Source organism: Trachymyrmex septentrionalis, unplaced genomic scaffold, assembly GCF_001594115.1.
Source record: "Trachymyrmex septentrionalis isolate Tsep2-gDNA-1 unplaced genomic scaffold, Tsep1.0 scaffold37, whole genome shotgun sequence".
NCBI classification, from domain to species: Eukaryota; Metazoa; Arthropoda; class Insecta; order Hymenoptera; family Formicidae; genus Trachymyrmex; species Trachymyrmex septentrionalis.
The window spans coordinates 3816689-3834880 of record NW_017305536.1 but is presented as its reverse complement, the minus strand read 5'-3'; the positions used below and the strand labels follow the sequence as shown (position 1 = coordinate 3834880).

The window sequence follows — 18192 nt, the reverse complement described above, 5'->3', positions numbered from 1 at the left end:
TCTCTCTCTCTCTCTCTCTCTCTCTCTCTCTCTCTCTCTCTGTTTCATTCTCGCCCCCCACGTATTTCCCTCCCTTCCTCTTACGTCCGTATTACCGCTTGTAAAGTACGCGGAACGTTGAATATACAACAGTTCGTGGTAATCATAAAAAATTTCACCGACGGTGCAAAGCGCAGAACTAATTTGAAAGTTTAAGTTTTTCGCGCGAAGCTCGCGATCACGATTACGCGTCTCGGATGTTATTATGCAATTTCGGTCTGCGTGACGAACGCGCGATAAGATCGCGCGGACGATGCCGTATCGATCGATCCGAGATATACCGTCTTCTTCTTCGCAGAATTTTTACCGATTTCTCTCACGTTCGCGAGAAATAGTATATTCAATCGCAATTTACACGTGATCCACTTTTCTCTTTCCGCTGCTCCAAGAAACAGACTATTTCCGTGATCGGATAAATAAACGCACCCCCGGAAAGTGCGGCTTTTGAGAAATATTGTTTCGTATGCTTTACAATGTAAGTGGAGCGAATTCCTTGGCCGAAAGGTAGAAGCGAAAATATTTGTTTGAAATTAAATATTTTACGTACTTTATTATAATCTTCAAAAGTATTTATTTGTAAGAATTAAATAGTGTGAATAGAATTGTTTATTTGTATTTAAAAGTTTTTTTTTTCTTACACTTCGAAATATTTGTCATACCAAAATAAATAACCCGAGCTAATACAATGACGACATAAAACTTGTACTTCACTGCTGCTGCTTATATTTTTTCACAGATTTTATATAGCTCGCTTGCTTACATAGGAGCAAAACTGATCTTTAAACGGAAAAAATAGTCCGATAAAAAAACATGTACGCTTATAGTAAAAACTAAATGTTTGCTCTCGGTTCATTCTATTCGTCATTTCGTGTCTCCCTTCGTATCTTTCGGAGGTAGGTATTTTCTTCAGGCGTGTTGAAAAGCAAAAGCGTTCGCTCTATTTCGCCCGTATGAGCCGACGTGTCGACGGATCAGCGGCTTCGGGAGAATCGTCGTGGGAACAAGATACTTCCGGAACTGATTCCACGAACCAAACGGTAACGACGACTTCCGCTTGCCTACCAAAGCACAGGAAAGTGCTTGAAGCACGACGACGTGCTTAGAGGAGGCTCGTGGAAAAGAGAAGGAGAAGCGTGAGAGGGTAGAGAGGGAGGAAAAGGAGGAAAGAATGAAGATGAGACGTCGGTTTGTATGAAGAAAAGGCATCGGGTACCGTTTCTCACAGAGCAAGAAGAAGAAGCATACGAAACATCGTAACCGTCTTAATTAACGATCTTTACATACATTTCCACGAGAATAATGTAACGGCGACGGAATAATTGAAACTTAATCTATTTAGTCCCGCTTTAGTCCTTCATTAATCCTTTCCGTTTACCCGACACGTGCGTATTAGGGTTTTTATTTATAATTCATTCTCCCATATCTAATCCGGAGATTCTCGTAACTATATATTTACAGACTATATATTACAGAAGAATTTTAATTTTTGCTTCTATTTTTTCAATTTTATTTATTATTATTATTATTATTATCTATACAATACATTTAAACATCCGCATTTGCTTTATTTAAGAGACCCGTCTTGTACTCGCATTAATTCTCCCGTCGGCTCTTTTAGAATCCACGACATGAGAATACGATTGTAATTAATATAGTAATCGCCCAAGTAAAGAACTATTTGTACGTGCGAGCGAAGTATGCTTTGGAATGAAATATCTGAGCAACGCGGGGCCGAACTCGTCCTACAGTCGATATTCTCGCCTGGAGGAAGACGAAAAAGGAAGAAGAGTGGAAAGTGGTGGGAGAAGGGAAAGGGAGAGGCGGAGGGGGGAAAAGGTAGCGAGCTTCTACGAAGGCCGGAAGCCGACGGCGGACGAGCGATCGCCGCCGGATGTTCATCTTCCTTTTTCGATCTAGGTCTCGCATACTAAGTCGAATTTGCGTCAAGGCGAAAATGCGCTTCTCAGTTTCGCGTAGTCTAGCGCGAGTAAAATATTGTAGTATATAATTCAACAGGCTGATTATGAGATCGCCGAGCTCAAAACTAATCGATTGGACTTACGACATCCAATATTCGATTATAATAAATTTAGCCTGAAATTAGAAATGTATTTTGATTTTGAAATAACAGACCTGAGGTTGTGATCAATATAGGTGCAATTGCGTAACTATAATAAATTAAAGTTACAGTTAAACAAAAATCTGTCGGTATTCATTCTATTTGCGGCTTGTTCGTTTCGAAAATTGAAATTTTTTTTCCCCTCGAGTCTCACCGTAATTGATTTTTGCTTTCAAAATCGAACTAAGGTGATAAATTGGTGTACTTACCTTGCTGACGAGGAAGTCTTTCGCCTCAAAATGACGACCGAACATCTTGGGTGCTTCTCCTGGTACAGGCTCGATTTTGATGCAGACTTCTTGGCCTTTCCTAGCTGATTCCACGGACTTATGATTGTATTCTATACTAGTTACCATGCCCAAGTCGACAAACTGAAACGATAGATTAACATATTAATCAATTAGAGAAATAGCACATAATATATGTATTTTGCAATGAAAAGGAATGTAACGTTCGCCATGAGTGAATGATAATCGTCCACGTGTTACATATATTCAATGGGATACAATTTGTCCCACGTAGTAAGTATTTAATTAATTCGTAAGAATATATTATACGCCTAGAGAACGAACTCTGAAAAATTTCAGATTTTAAAGAATGAATTCACTAATACAAAGGTCTCGCTGATGTGAAGAAATGTTTATTTTCGAATTCTGTATTAATATCTAATATCGGTGGATTGTAAACTTATTGCAATTTGAAAATACCGAGAATGCCTTTAATCATAAAATTACAAATTTAAATTGCGTTACCGCAACAATCGAAGTATGAAAAAGGAAGAACAACATCAGGGATATGGACATGAAATATTCGAGGAGGAATAGTAAAATCGCCTTATAACATCGCAAAAATTTCAAATAGAAATATAAAACTGTTATATTCATGTCGACGATCAAATCGCAAGATTACGAAATAATTTTTATCATCTGAGTATATATATATATATATACATTCATTATTTTATTTTCAGGTTTATGACCGGAGCGAAACGCGATCAAAGGTCAAGAAGATCAAGGGGTTTGTCTATCGTAGTTTTTTCCAGGCCCGTAGTAACGCGATGCCATATCGTTCGCGTGTACGTTCGCTTGATTTAGCGTCGTGGAGGATGCCCAAATGGGACTTCAACAGCGAGACAGGTCTATCCCGTGAGCGATGCTTCGGCATAGTAGCGCGACTTTCTGTAGGTCTTCTTTCTTTTTCCGCCATCGATCGTCGGCGTCTGGTCGCGTGGGTATAACTCCGCCTAGGCACACCTTTACCGCGACCGGAAGTCGAGACAGCCGAGTATATACCTGAGCCGAGCTGTTCCGTGCCGTGCCGTGCCGTGCCGTGCCGGGAGAGCCGAGCCTGCCTCGCAACCGAGTCCGAGACGTGGGTACGCATTTTCGTCGTGAATACCGTCGAGAATCGGTGAACCAAGTAGGTAGACAGGCAGGCAGATACCCGCATATACGTAGGCCGGCACGCAGTAGGTTGGTCGTAGACAGATCCACCGGGTGTCCGCAAATATCCATAACGCGAACGAAAATTTACGGAAAAAAAAAAGATTAGCTGCCACAGCTAAAAATTAAGTCTGGCAGCTAATTCAGTAATATATATATATGGACATCTAACGTCGTGTCTGCGAGGTCTAATTTCCATTAGCTCTGTGAGGCCTAAATATTATCATTGTAACAGACAAGCATTTTGCTATTATGTCGATGTATTGATCATCGCAGCAAACGTTTTCTGTGTGGCAGACAATTTGGTAGCAAGTACAGTTTCAGCAAACCATATTTAGTAGACAGAGACAATTTTCTTTTATACAGACATATCCGATAACTAATTCCATGTTGCTAAATAAATTGATCAGTAACGGACACGTGCGTCAGATTTGTAACAGATTTACTACCTCACGTCCTTATATTAGCTACAGCAGCAAATTCTCTGTATGTATTAGCAAATTTCATAGCTATAGTAGCTAACGCAATTTCAGTTAATCAAAATTAGCTGTAGCCAGAAACACTTTTTTTTCCAGTTGTTGAGTTAGAAGTCGTTGATCTTCCAGTCGAGACTTTGATTATTCCGTACTGTCGCAGCAATATGTGAAGTATTCGAAGAAAATATCTAGGAGACGACCGTGCTTCGCTTCTCTCTCTCTCTCTCTCTTTTCTCTCTTCGCCTCTCTCCGGAAATAATGACATTATTATTAGTGATTCTAGCCTGACCGTAATTTCGATCACTTCGATCACGCAAATTAGAGATTGCAATCATAAACACGGATGCAATCCATCGCATTATGTTTTATATGAAGAAAAGAAGAAAACTGGATGGTTTTTTTTCCGAAGAGGAGGCTCGATTCTAATGTCGATTCGTAGGAAAACTACCTCGGATGCAAACTTTTCAGCAGACGCCGTTAGACGGCTGCACACCGTAGGTTTATTGAATCTCGAGACACGCTGTATAACGGTGTATACAGGCGAAAAAGCCCCGAGCACGTTGCTCCGCTGCTGCGACACACCTGTGGCTGCGGGAGCGCAAAAGTGGGCGATAAACCCGGACGCGGTTCGCGTCCAGGATTTACAAGAGCGCCTGGCAGTGGTTAAAAAAAAAATCCATGCCTCTTGCAATGCCGCCGGTTTCTTCGTGGGTGTACCGGGGGTGCACGTATAATTGCGCGAACTGCACGATCGGAAATCTACATCCATCCATATTTATTATCGTACGATAAAGTAGCCTGAGTGTAAAACTGAAAAAAAAAAAGAATCTGATTATCAAATATTGAGCGAAGTAACTTCAAACAAATGTTCAGATAACATAATTAAATTGAACACGGTTTTTACCTTTATAAATATTTAGTAAGTATTATTAAACGGTATTATACTTACTAAATATTTCGAAAGATAAAATTAAATGTTTTATATTTGGAAAATTATTCCATTCAACATATTTGATGGTTATAACCAGACTCTTTTTTCCCGTACGTATATACGAATTCTTGCGTTTGAAACACGATAAATCTATACACTTTTGATACGCTTGAAACGCGATAGACCTGTGCACTCTCGAGTTGCGAAAAAAACGCAGGAAACGCATCCGCGTACGGAAACGCAGTATCAAAATAATCTTAGAAAAATGCGCACGCACATTGCGAAAGAAAAAAAAAAGTACATCCGTTGAAGAGGGAGCAGTGAGGATGCGAAAGAGAGATGACATCCATTTATCTCAAACAGTAGACCGCGAGAGGTATAGACCTTGGCTCCATTATCTCTCTACTGCTTCAATATTTATCTCGTATCCAAACTGCGTTAATTACATATGTACTCAAGGTGTTATGGTAGTGGGAGGAAGCTGTTCTGCGAATACTTTGGTTCGCAAGATATTGAGAGGCATATTATGGAGATAATGATAATGATAAGCACACCTTGAGAACTTCTTTCTTTCCTCGATTATATTACAATAAAAACAGTGATATCGAGTTCGAACAATGAGTACTGAAAAGTGATACAGATCGCGAGTCGCAACGCAGACTTATACGGTAAGCTACGTTATCGTTAGGTGGACAATGACCGGTCGAATATGCCCGCCCGTATATCCCGAAACCCACGCCAAGAGAGCAATACTTGGACTTGGACGCTCAAGCCACCCGGTATCCCCGCCTAGTCAATGACCAATAACTGAGGCATTGCTTCTCAACCCTTTCTTGAACGACGGCACGTTGTGACTGCGAACCTCGTAAAATAGCAATAAAGAAATAGGTATGCAAGAAATCCTCGATTTATTCTCAATTTTTTTATGACAATTTTTTTTAACTCTCTGCCACAATTTTCCATTCCAGCTAAAAAAGAAAAATTTTAGAGTTATAGATATTTAAAATATTTAGTAAGATTAATTAATATTTAATTAAAAATTTTTTTGTGAGATTTAACGATTTAATTAGATATTTTAAAAAACACATCAGATCGATCGTTGAAATCAGTTTATGTCTTCGATTAATTATTCATAGAATAGTATATACATACAAGTAATACACGTTGTACGTATAAATTATAAAATTTATTTATTTATAAATGTACTTATGAATATTATTAAGCTTACTTTATGCGATCTACAATTCATGACAGAATTCGAAACAGAATTCTATTTATAATTTTCTGTATCAAATTATAAGTACAATTATAGATGAGAAAAATTTTTGTATTATACAAACCATAATTTAATTTACAATTATGTACAGAATATTTAATTATTCTTCATTGACATGATTATTAAGAAATGACAATGATATGTAGTTACTGAGAAATACAATGTTATAAAAGTGTATTATGCAGAATTCTCTAATTATATCAGCATTAATTTCAATAATATTCATAAATTACAGCAATATTCGCTCATAGAAATAAATTTCATAAATGTAAAAGAAATATTTGGTGCAAGTTATGGCATATTAGACGCAAGAGCAAAGTATGTTATATAATGAACCTCTATTTGAGGATCCGATGTATGTGAAAGAAGCATGTGAAAGAAGAGAAGGAATGGTTAGCTTGATACAACGATGTAATATTAGAATATAACATGTAAAACCCGAAATCACTCATTTTATTATAAATTTATTTAAATGTAACGTTTAATTTATAACTTATAAAATTTTATCTTTCAACATTTTCATATCGTTCACTTACTACAACATAACTCGGGGAAAAAAAAAAAAATTTTAAGGAAAAAAGAAAGAACATATTTTTATTGCTATACAATTAGTTATGACACAAAAATAGCCTTTCAAAATTAGTATTACAGAATTTTAATGATTCAAAACATTAATTTATGGACAACTTTGTCTTAAATTATGTTATTATTATAGCAAACGAACGATATGTCGTAATATCTTATTTTATGGATTTATCTAAAAACAATATTTCGTTTAAATTTAAAATTTTATCTTCAGTGTTTTCATATATTGTAATGTCTTTTATCTTTTTTAACTTTGAACCGAGAAATTCGATTCTGTAAGAATTTTTTTTAATACATCTGCACGAACATGTTTATTTTTAGAATTAGTAGATTTTATCACGTATAGGTAAGAATATTTTTTTATAGTCAGTTAACAAATAAGTAACTTGTTCCTGAGACCGAGACATCGTCACATATGTTTTTTTTTCTTCTTTTTTTTCTGTGTATAGATTACTGATATCTACGTATGTAGGTTAAGTTGTAATTTATATATGGATAAGGCTTGTTTGCCTATCCAATTGGACACGATTGTATTCGCACTTATAGATTTTCAATTTTCATTACACTAGATATGATTAATTAATCACTCACATTTTTGTGTATATTTGACGCGTCTTTTATATTTCTAAAAATAAAACATTATAGTTACTTAGTTGATATTACATTATTTAAAATGGCTCCGATAAAAATTCACTCCGATTTAAAATAGAATTTTTTCTGCTAAGACCAAGAAACGAGCAAAAAATTTACAAAGTAATAAGATAATATACATAACTAATTTAATGTCCAATGATGTTTAAGACATATGTAAATGAATATATATTTCGACTGCACAGTCTTCAGTTCACAATAGTTTTCAAATTGACATATATAACAACATCTTCAACATCTAAAGATTTTAAACCTACAGGCAGCATTATGAGTGTTTATTCTGATAAATCAAATATCGGTTCGCCATTAAATAGTTTAATTAATTTAAAAAATCGGATTTTTCATTATTGACAATAATTTCATAAACATGGGGCTTTCATTTTAACGGACACTTGACATTTTCATTACCGGTAAAAAACAATATTAAATCAAGTCCTAGCAGCTTTTTTCATCAAGTCGTTAAGACTTAACATTGTCTCGTTTCTGAACGACAAATTATTACGTGGCTTTATTCATGGACTGACGTTGAAATAAGATTCTGTGCAGTCGAGACGTATTTTGAACATTATTGGACATTGAAGTTAGTTTTCTTAATTTTATTAATATGTTATCTTATTATTTGAGATAAATGTTTCGCTTGTTCCTTAGTCCTATCAACTTTCGTTTTTACTTCGCACGCACGAGCCAGCGCAAATTACTAGCGTAAATTGCACACTTACGAATTCTTTTATTCAATATATACAGATCCACATTTCATTTCTCGATTCTGCCGAACCTGAATGGATAATTCAAATTATAATTCTGTTATTTACCGCACGGCAGGTGGTCTCGGGACGCGAATAATTTTCTTTGACCCTTTCTCAAAATTATATTTTAGTGCAATAATTACATGTACGGTGGCCAAGGAACGAAAAAATGCATACAGCGTTGTACAGGGAATATTGTACGTGTCGGAGTTAATCAGCTCAGACGCAAAACAAAAAAAAAGGGAGAGGGGGGGGGGAAAAGAGAAAAAAAAAAGATACGATCGTTCGTTCGCCCGTGCCGTGCATGTTCCACGATACGCTCTTCTGTGGCCGGCGTACTTTTATGGCGTACCCCCGTCGTCAAATTCTCGACACTCCGCCGCGACCGAAAGGAATTACCATATAGGTGCACGTGTGCAGGCGGGCAAACGAACCTTGTTCGTCCTCCGTCTCGACCTTCTCCGCCCTTTCTTCCAACCTCATCACGCCGCGCGCCTTCAATCCTCTCTCTCTCTCTCGACTCCGTTCTCTCAACCGCTCGAGGTTTTAAGATAAAGTTCGGGACTCTCGAAGGACCAACCGCTAATTTCGTCTCCCCTCCGTTCCCTCGCCCTCCCGTTCACTCTCATCTCGCAAATGTATAACATTACGCGACGTATTTTACGACTGACGTCGTCTCCGTCGTTTTTGTCACGTACTAGGAATTTCGGAAGTCTCGAGGTCGAGCATCCGCGACTTGAGTTTCATCTACGACAGGTAGCCCCTCCCCCCCCCCCCCCCTCGGTCGCGATTCAAAGGATTTTTGTCTTTTTTTTTTTATGAAGAGATATTACCACGTCGGAAAGAGAGAAATAATATCTCCGATTTGAAAGTAATGACTTCAGTCGCGGTATTTAAGTAATTTTCAACTGGCACATTAGACGCTATCGTCGCTTTCTTTCGAGAAAAAGGGAGATTATCTGTCTCTCCCGAGCGGGAAGAGAGGCTTCGCAGCTTAAAAATGTGGTCACCACGTTGAGCATAACCCGGACCCCCCCCCCCCTCTTTTGAAATTACGGAAGCCATTACGAGCGTTATCGACGCGCTTCACCTTTTACGACTAACGTGTCAATAGAACGCGAGGAGAGGCAAGAGTGACATGTACCTCTCTCGAATGCGATCAGGCCCGGTTACGCGTGGGCCCCCCCCTCCCCCCCCCCGAGCGTATATGCCGTCCACTTTAGATTTATCTCATTCTAAGTGTCCGAGAGACACGAGAATCTCTCGCGTTGCGCTACGTGGGCGGAGAAGAGATCCGCGGGGTCGACCCGGGGTTGATGCCGAGGAGGACCAAACGGAAAAGCGTGCATATACACACACACACACACGCACACGCTTTATCCGCTCGTCTTCCGATGCTAAACTATCTAACCATTCCCGCGGACACCCACTCTCGCCCAACTGCAGTTTCTCCGATAAATTCTCGCCGCGCTCATTCGGCGTTTATTGCGCTTATCGACACGTTTATTGTACCTTAATGTCGATAACGGAATTTTTTTTTAATTACCGTTATACATTAACGAGGTGTTTTGTCGCCTTAATTGATCGCCACGCGATCGTGAGGCGTCTCTGTTATTCGATAAATCTCGTGCAATATAGATCGCGATTACTGAAGTGTGTCGAAACTTGCTACGTAACGCGTGCGCGCGGCGCTCGAGAAACTTTTACAGTTTATGAAAAATAATTTCTGTAACATGCAATTAAATAATATTAATAGACGAGAGTCGCCGATACTGACATAGATCTCCTGTGGAGACACCCACCTACTTACGATTCTTGGAAACTAACTACTAGACTTTATTAATATACTGATAAAAATATTGTAATCTGTTTAGATAAAACTAATAATTTATATACTTGCGACTTGTTTCTATACAAAATCAACTGAAAACGAATTCTAGAAGTGCGAAAATAAAATTATTTTCTTTTGCAAATTGCGTAGTTTTAACAACAGTGGCTTAACAACATTATTGATGATATTACATCGTTATATATATATATATATATATATTCACATATGTTATTAGTAACATAATATTTAACGATTTAATTTGCAGTAGCCATTATGAATTTCTCATTAATACATAATCTTCAGAGGGAAAGAGAGTTTCAGCGCGAATAAAATTGTATATTACATTTCTACACTGAAGAAAATATTCGTAGAGTAAAATGAATTACGATGGTATAAATCAGAATTCTAGTTATCGTGATTAGATATCGAATCACGATTAGAACGTTCGATAGATTTAACTATACGTAAGTGTTCGATTTGCGTCTCTCAAATTGAATCTATCTAAATTCCAATTAATGCTACAGGATTTTCCATTGCAAGTGTACTATTCGCGCGATCCAATAACCCGGTCCGTCGCTACAAACATAATATACAATGTCGAGCCGCAGCTCGAGGTCAAGAACCTCGAGCGTAAAATGCGCGGCCCCGCCCTAAGGATGCGGCTTGCGAAAAGTAAAACAAAGAGAAAAAGTATATCCCATAAATATGAATCGTGGATACCGAGTTGGAGAACAACAGCTGCTCGTGAACTAGAGAGTCACACGGGGTGAAAAGGGAAGAAAGGAGTTTCCTAGAAAGAAGTATAGCAGCGAGAGCCTCGACCTTGGCACTAAGCGCGAACACACGCGCGCCATTTGAAGGCCGATCCTTTCTCGGCGCGAAATGGGAATCCGCAGATAGATGCGCGACTGCACGAGATGCCTTAGCCAAAGGCTCGCTTCGTTCCGCGAAAACCACGCTAGACTACATAAGTTGCACCTGCGTGCGTCACGTCATGCTCCGCCGTGTACCGTAAGTTCCACCGTGGCGAAAGAGAGAGAGAGAGAGAGAGAGAGAGAGAGAGAGAGAGAGAGAGGCTCTTCTCCCGCGATACCGAGATATTATCCGCGAGATGCTGCGGAATCCTGACATGGAACTAAAATGCAACATGGATTATTTATTCCGCGGTTATGAGATTTACGCACGCAGCTTCTGCAGCTCGACTACAGCGGGTGTGTAACGGTACGTAGAGCGTTACGAGATGCACGCAGTGAAAGATATTGACACACATACGGAAGGTGGAGCACCCTCAAAACACTTGTGCATATCGGAATTCGCCTCTGTAAATGCAACGTTTGCGTTATTAAAAGTTAAAACGTAGATATAATATATGCCATGCTGTGAGACGCACGTAAAAGGTCATCAAACATTTAGGAAATGAACCTTTCGAGAAAAGCTTTTGTTCAAAATCTCTGTAATATCTCTGTAATATCATAGTATGTGCGTTTCTTTGTAAATCATCTAATAGGGGAGAGTGAGCCTGAAAGGACAGGTTTTTTTCAAAATATGAAAACAAATTTAATCTGGTGTTAAACAAATATAATTACTTTCTTACCTAAGTATACTCATTTATCTATAAGATCCATTTAACAAAAAAAATAATATTTAGTCATTAACTGATTGTGAGATTTAATCACCATTTTTTATAAACAAGAAATTCAGCTCTTTCAAAATAACGTAGTTTTGGAAAAGCTATTACTTGTTTCGAAGGAGTCAAGTACTAAATTATATAAGCTTCAATACAAATAAAATCAAAATGTCATCCTTTAATAAATTATATTATTTTTTTAGAAAATTAATAAACGTGTAAAAAATAGAAAATATAATATTCCTAATTAAAAAACCTTTATTGCAAAAGAAATGAAAATTTCTCTTATTGCCACATAAAGTACGAGCCCAGTCAGAGCACAATTTGCACTGATACCAGTCTTCATTACTTACAGAATAATCTGTTGAATACGATAGATGATTGAAAAGAGTGAAATATGGAAGCTGAATCGATAATACTTTAGTATAACTTAACTTAGCAGCAACATAACCAACGAATCGGAATGCTGTTTTGTAAAATAGAAATACTTGAAAATCTATTTACCTACAATAAATATGCACAGAGATGCTCCTCGAAGAAGGAGACTGCGTATATCTGAAGATAATCTTGTACTGTGTGCTGATGAGATCATATATTGACGCCGTGCGAATGAAAATGGATTTGATCATCAGTAGGATATATTTCAAAAAAATACTGACGTACTAAAATTTCCTAAATAGTATTAAAAAAGTAGAAAATCGGTTGTACTGAAAAGAACATCCCAGGGTATGCAATGAAAAAGTCAGGCAAAGCAATGATAGAACTGGCTTTTTTATAACTCTCAATAGCGATTCTTTCATAACATTATGTGTAAAAAATCTAATCACAGAATATCTAATAAATCAAAACAAACAAAAAAATTCGTAACTACTTTTTTTTAGTTACGTTAATGTATATAGTATTCGATAAAAAAAAAACTTTTTCTGAAAGCTAATCGCAAATAAATGAAAAAGATGTGGAAATTTAACTTAAGAAATGTTCTTTTTATAGCGATAATTTTGTATGATTCATTGTGTAATGCCGTCGTTTGACGGTGACTATCTAATATTTATGGAGGACGTAGTTTAAGTATAGTTACTGTTATCAAATGGAAATATTTTTTAATTTTTTGAAATATTCCATTAGTTGAAATACAAAATGACTCTTTCAAAACATGTCTTTCAAATCTATAACTGATATGTAAAAACTGACTTTTTTGGACTATTTTGCATATTGTGTTTAACCTTTAACTAATCTTTCTATCTTTCTAAACCTTTGACTTAATCTTTCTGTTGTATCTATATTTTAATCATATAAGTATTGTTATTTAATTTATTTAGATTCTATTGTTAATGCAATGTAAGAAATTAGATGATGTAAAAAGAATATCGAAGCGCGATCTGAACATTTTTTTAGTATTTTCATGGAAATATAGTCATAGGTCCCATATTCACATGTAATTTGACTGTAAGATTCCATTGTATAATCTCGCAGACATCGTTATTTGCTCGTGTAGGTCTTATGTATTATGCATGAATATATTGATATACAAAACGCCATGGATACTTTCCATTTGACGACACAAACTGACGACATAAGCACAAGTTCTATCCTTCTTGAAATTCAGAGAGTGACAAAGATAGAACAATATTGGTGTCAACTTGTATGATTTGTGTCATCAAATGGAAAGCACCGCGTGTTCCCGGCGGTGCCTCTGTATATTGGAATTATTTTCGCCGATTGCGATATTTACATGAGGCTTTCGCGGCCTGACTATAGCGTGCGTATACGCGGCCGCATTTATCGCGGGTGTGTGCGAGGATAGACGGAAGACGAGGGGGAGGAGCCGTTCTTGGCATACTAGATAGCAGACGTGGCGTATCGCGACGCGACGCGTCTCGGCGGGAGCGAGCGAGCGAGCGGGCTCACGCGCGCGCGAGACGGGAACCGGAAGTCTATTTTCGTGGCCCGCACCAATTTAGAAGGCTTTATAGTCCGTGCGACGAGAGTTAGCGGCTCTAACGGCCTCACCGCGTGCGTCGTCGGCGCTTTTGGACGCCGTTAATCGAGATCCGCGCCGCGTCCTCGTCTTCCGCGAGCACTTGGACATTTGCGATCGCGGCTTTGAAATTTTGCCGGATCCACGGGGGATCAGAAGCCATGCCGATAATTAACGAAAGAAAATGCATTTGCTGTACCGCTAAAAAAGAGCACACTTGCTTCCGTTACATGTAACAGGAGTAAATGTCAAATAGGAACATTTAATGTTGTCAATGAAATTGAAGTTACAAGTAACTTAAATTTAATGTTTACGTTACATATTACATATAAAATTTTATGGAAAATACACCAAGTTTCATAAAATTTTATAACACTAAATTTCATATACATAAATATACTTTTCAGTTACAGATATATTAAATTTAATGTAATCCTTGATAAAAATTTTTCTCAGAATTTTTCATATAATTTTTCAGAATTTCTATATAATTTTATAACTTTCTCACATTTTTTTATACAAATTGGAATAATTCTCAGAAAATCTACATCTTTTCCCAGAATTTTTCATATATATTAATTATAAAATATCGTAAGATTTTTAAGATTTTTTTTAAGTATAATTTCTGATGAAATGTTATAAAATCTAAAAAATTTACAAATATATATTTAAAAATTATAGGATGAGAAATTTCAGAATATTTCAGAATTCATTTGTACGAAAAATTCTGAGAAAAGATGTAAACTTTCCGAGTATTTCTCTGAGTATTTCTGAAAAATGTTTCAATTCGTATAAAAATTATGAGAAAAATTTTCACCAGGGGTGTCATTAAATTAAATTTAACTCGTTTAACTTAAAAGTACAATTAAATTTTATGACATCCCTTTTAACAGTGTATATAGTTCCAAAGATAAAAATCTAAAGTCCTTTAAAAAAATAAACATTACGTAAACAAGAAAATTAGATTATATTAGATAAAATTAAAGTTTGAAAAATGAAAAGGATAGGAAAGAGATTTAATTAAAACACAATAGAACAGTACCACGAGATACCCTCGAGCTTTGAAAATATCAATGACGAAACTCTGAAATGAAAGAAGAACCTTCAAGATATTCGAAGACCGCACGTCATTTCCCGGAAATAATATTGCATACTGGTTTCGTGGGTAATTTTGTTGAAAATGTTCCGCGAACTTTCTTGGAATATAACGGACGGGCTTAAGGCTAGACGAGCGTCTCGTTCCCGGGGTTAAAAGCCCGCTCGCGTGTGCTATTTAACGTTCTACGGACGTAAGCGTGTCCCCCACGTGTGCCGCAGCTATTTACTCCTTTTCCGCCGCGACGTTTTTTATCGTCGTTGGCAGAATTAATCGCAAGCTCGAGTAAAACGATCCCGCCGACATTGGAAACCTCGTATCCGGCCGGACGTTTCCCTCTTCCTCTTCCTTCCCGTTCTCGCTTCCGTTCTACTAGTCGGTCTTTCCTTTAATTCTCCCCCTTATAATGACGGACGCAATGTCCAATGACAATTTTTGTTGATAAAACTTGTTATTTTGAAGATACGCGATTATTCTTTTACGTCTTTTTTATATTAAAAATATAAAAAAGAGTCGTCATTTATCATATTTTTTCTCATTTTTCCAGTTTTTTTATATTATATCAATTAGTGTGTCGCTATGAAAAAAATGTAATCTTTCTGTTTTTCATGTCCAAAAATTAATTTTGAGAAATTAATTTTAAAATACTAAAACGACAAAATTTATTTTTATAAAATAACTAATTTCCTTTCTACGTTTATTTTTCATCTTTACTTTTATATATAATCTTTAATTTATCAAAAACATGTTTTTCTTGCAAAAAAAAAAATCATTTCAAATTTACGATTAAAAAAATGAAAATTATAAAAATTAATCAATAATTTCGAAATAATTAAAATCGAAATGTTTTCACGCAGGGCAAAACTCAAGCGGAATGCGAAATAGAGAACGACGGACAGAAGGATATTTAGAGCGGGGTAAATAAAGGGAGAAAGAGCAACGTTCAAAAAACGACGGACGCCACACAGGCTGCTGATGCAGCACGATAGAGTACAAATGCATTCACGGCGCTCACTCGCCGACCACATCCCGTCTTTCGGTCTTCCGGCCTGTCAGTAGCTTTCGTGGAAACGCCTCTGGCTTCCTTCCGGCCGTTTATCACTCGTTAGACGGAAGGACGGGCGGATGGTGCCGAATGTGAACACGAGACATTCGTCCTTTCACGAGGATACGCTCAGTCCCTTGTATAGTGGTAGTAAACGTAGCGTGGTGTATAAATGCTAAGAATAAGACATAGTATCCTATGGTATGCAACCGGCTCGTTTGAAGCTCGAGACAGTCCTTCGGGGTTAACACGACATATCCGGTTATTCGATCGATGTAGTCGACGAAATTATATAGGATATATGAGAAAATATTCACAATGAAGGAGATCCCGGATTTTACAATGTTTCCCTTATAGATCTTAAAAATGAAGTTTCTCATATTGATTTAGGCTCCTATTCTATAATACTTGACGAATAGTATTTTGTTATGTACATGGTGTGTAAATATACTTGACCTTTTTTGATAAATTATTAATATTAGGTATTAATTAATTATTACGTATTAACTGATAAAAAGTTAAACATGTAATAATAAGTGTTCGAAAAATCAAGATACAATTCTCAATGTCCGTTTGCATACAAATCAGTACCAAATGAAAAATATAATAAAAAAATAATAAATAATTGTATAAATAATTTAAATGGTACGTATTTAGCAACTCTTTCCTATACTTCTACAAAATCGTTCTTTCCATGTAGTTTTTTAGCATGTATAAAAGATAGTGTAACAATATTATTACTATCATTAAAAGTTATAGAACAGAGATCTTGACCTCTTTTTTATAATCTTTCTTGTTAACGATTGTAAAGTTATAAATATCGTTAAATCTAGATTTTCCAAAATGTATCGTTTATTTGATCTAATTTTTATATACTATGAGTTTTTTTTAATTCGCTATATGTACAGTTTTAGATAATAGAACATTTTTAGGTAACAAAACGACATCTAAAAAAAGACTTAAAATTAGAAGACTTTGCTTTACTTAAAAAGAAAAACAACATTGTTAGATACTGAAGGAACAATGGTAATCTAATCTAATCTCTTGAGCTAAGTAACATATTATTATTTTTAACTTTCGCGTGTGTCAAAATGTAAATTAATCCCTTTTTGTATTAGATTCAAAGTCAAACATCATCCATATTAACGCGTATATTAGTAAATATTGTAATAAACTAAATTTGAGTCAAATTTAATATATTTTATTGAATTAAATTCTTTAACTTCACTATTTCAGTTAAATTAACGACGTATTGAGCAGAAGCAGTGGCGATCTATAAAAATGATTAAAAATAACTCAAAATTGAGTATAATCTGAGATTAATCTGAATTTAACAGTGAATGCAAATTGATTTTCGTGGAATCATGTTTCGCGTGCTTTCCTGCTCCTTGGACGATTCGCGGAGTCAGGAAGGATTTAATTTTCGCGTAGGAGTTCTCTCGTACTTGAGAGAATAACAGCCGCGCGCATTGCGGGCAATTGCGAAACGTCGCGGTCTGAATACCTCTCAATAGAAAGATATCCTCACCGACTTGAAATTTCTATCCATCGCGAATTTTGCACGCGCGCATGCACGGCGTATGCCCCAAGGAAAAGGAAGAGGAAACAGCGAGCGGGGGGAGGGGGAGGGAGGGGAGGGAGGGGGAACAGGGACGAAAGGAAGAACGGTCTATGTACAAACGCCTTTCCGCCGGAAGAGGACTCGCGCACCGGAGCGTTTCTAGTTCCTGTCGCTCGCCCACGAGCTGAATGCTAATTCCAAGTGAAGTCACTCTAAGCCGCTCAGATGTCCTTTCTTGACATTTCTGATTGTCCATGGAAAGACAATCTGAAATTATACACAAGATTAACGGACGGAAGTGTAACAGACGTATCTCTCAATATGTTGATTCAGAAATGATATTTTAAGATAAACCGTGTTGCTGAGTAAAACTATTTCTAAATTAAACGAAATGTGATTTCGATTAAATCGCACATTGAGATTTTTTTATCTGTACAGTATATTCCTCTACAAAACGTTATGAAATATCGTGCAAACACTGGAGATTGAAAAAATTGGACGAGCTTGGTGCGACGTATGCCGATCGTGTTTCTCGTACCACGATAGCGTGTTGTTGAATACTTACTACGATAAAGGGCTTCTGCCTCTCTTTCTCGCTCTTTATCTTTCGCCTTGTCTGTCTCATGCTTCTCTCTCCTTTTTTCTCTTCATCCCAATCACTCGATCCTTCTCGAGCATCCAACTTTCGCTTTATGGAGACGACGAAGTAAGGATGCTCCACAATAACCCGTTCGGTTTGATTTTCACCCATTCTTTATTTGATTTTAATTAAATTTAAACTTTATAAAC

The 18192-nt window shown here is 36.7% G+C and overlaps 1 protein-coding gene across 1 annotated transcript in view; it reads right to left on the bottom strand.

Moving 5' to 3' along the window:
• The window catches only part of LOC108750746 (eukaryotic translation initiation factor 5B), a 43401-nt gene that overhangs the window by 2166 nt on the left and 23043 nt on the right, over positions 1-18192 (bottom strand). Inside the window, exon 15 of the mRNA XM_018490452.1 lies at positions 2368-2529. Coding sequence (XP_018345954.1) covers positions 2368-2529 — 162 coding nt within the window. The remainder of the gene's footprint in view (positions 1-2367; positions 2530-18192) is intronic.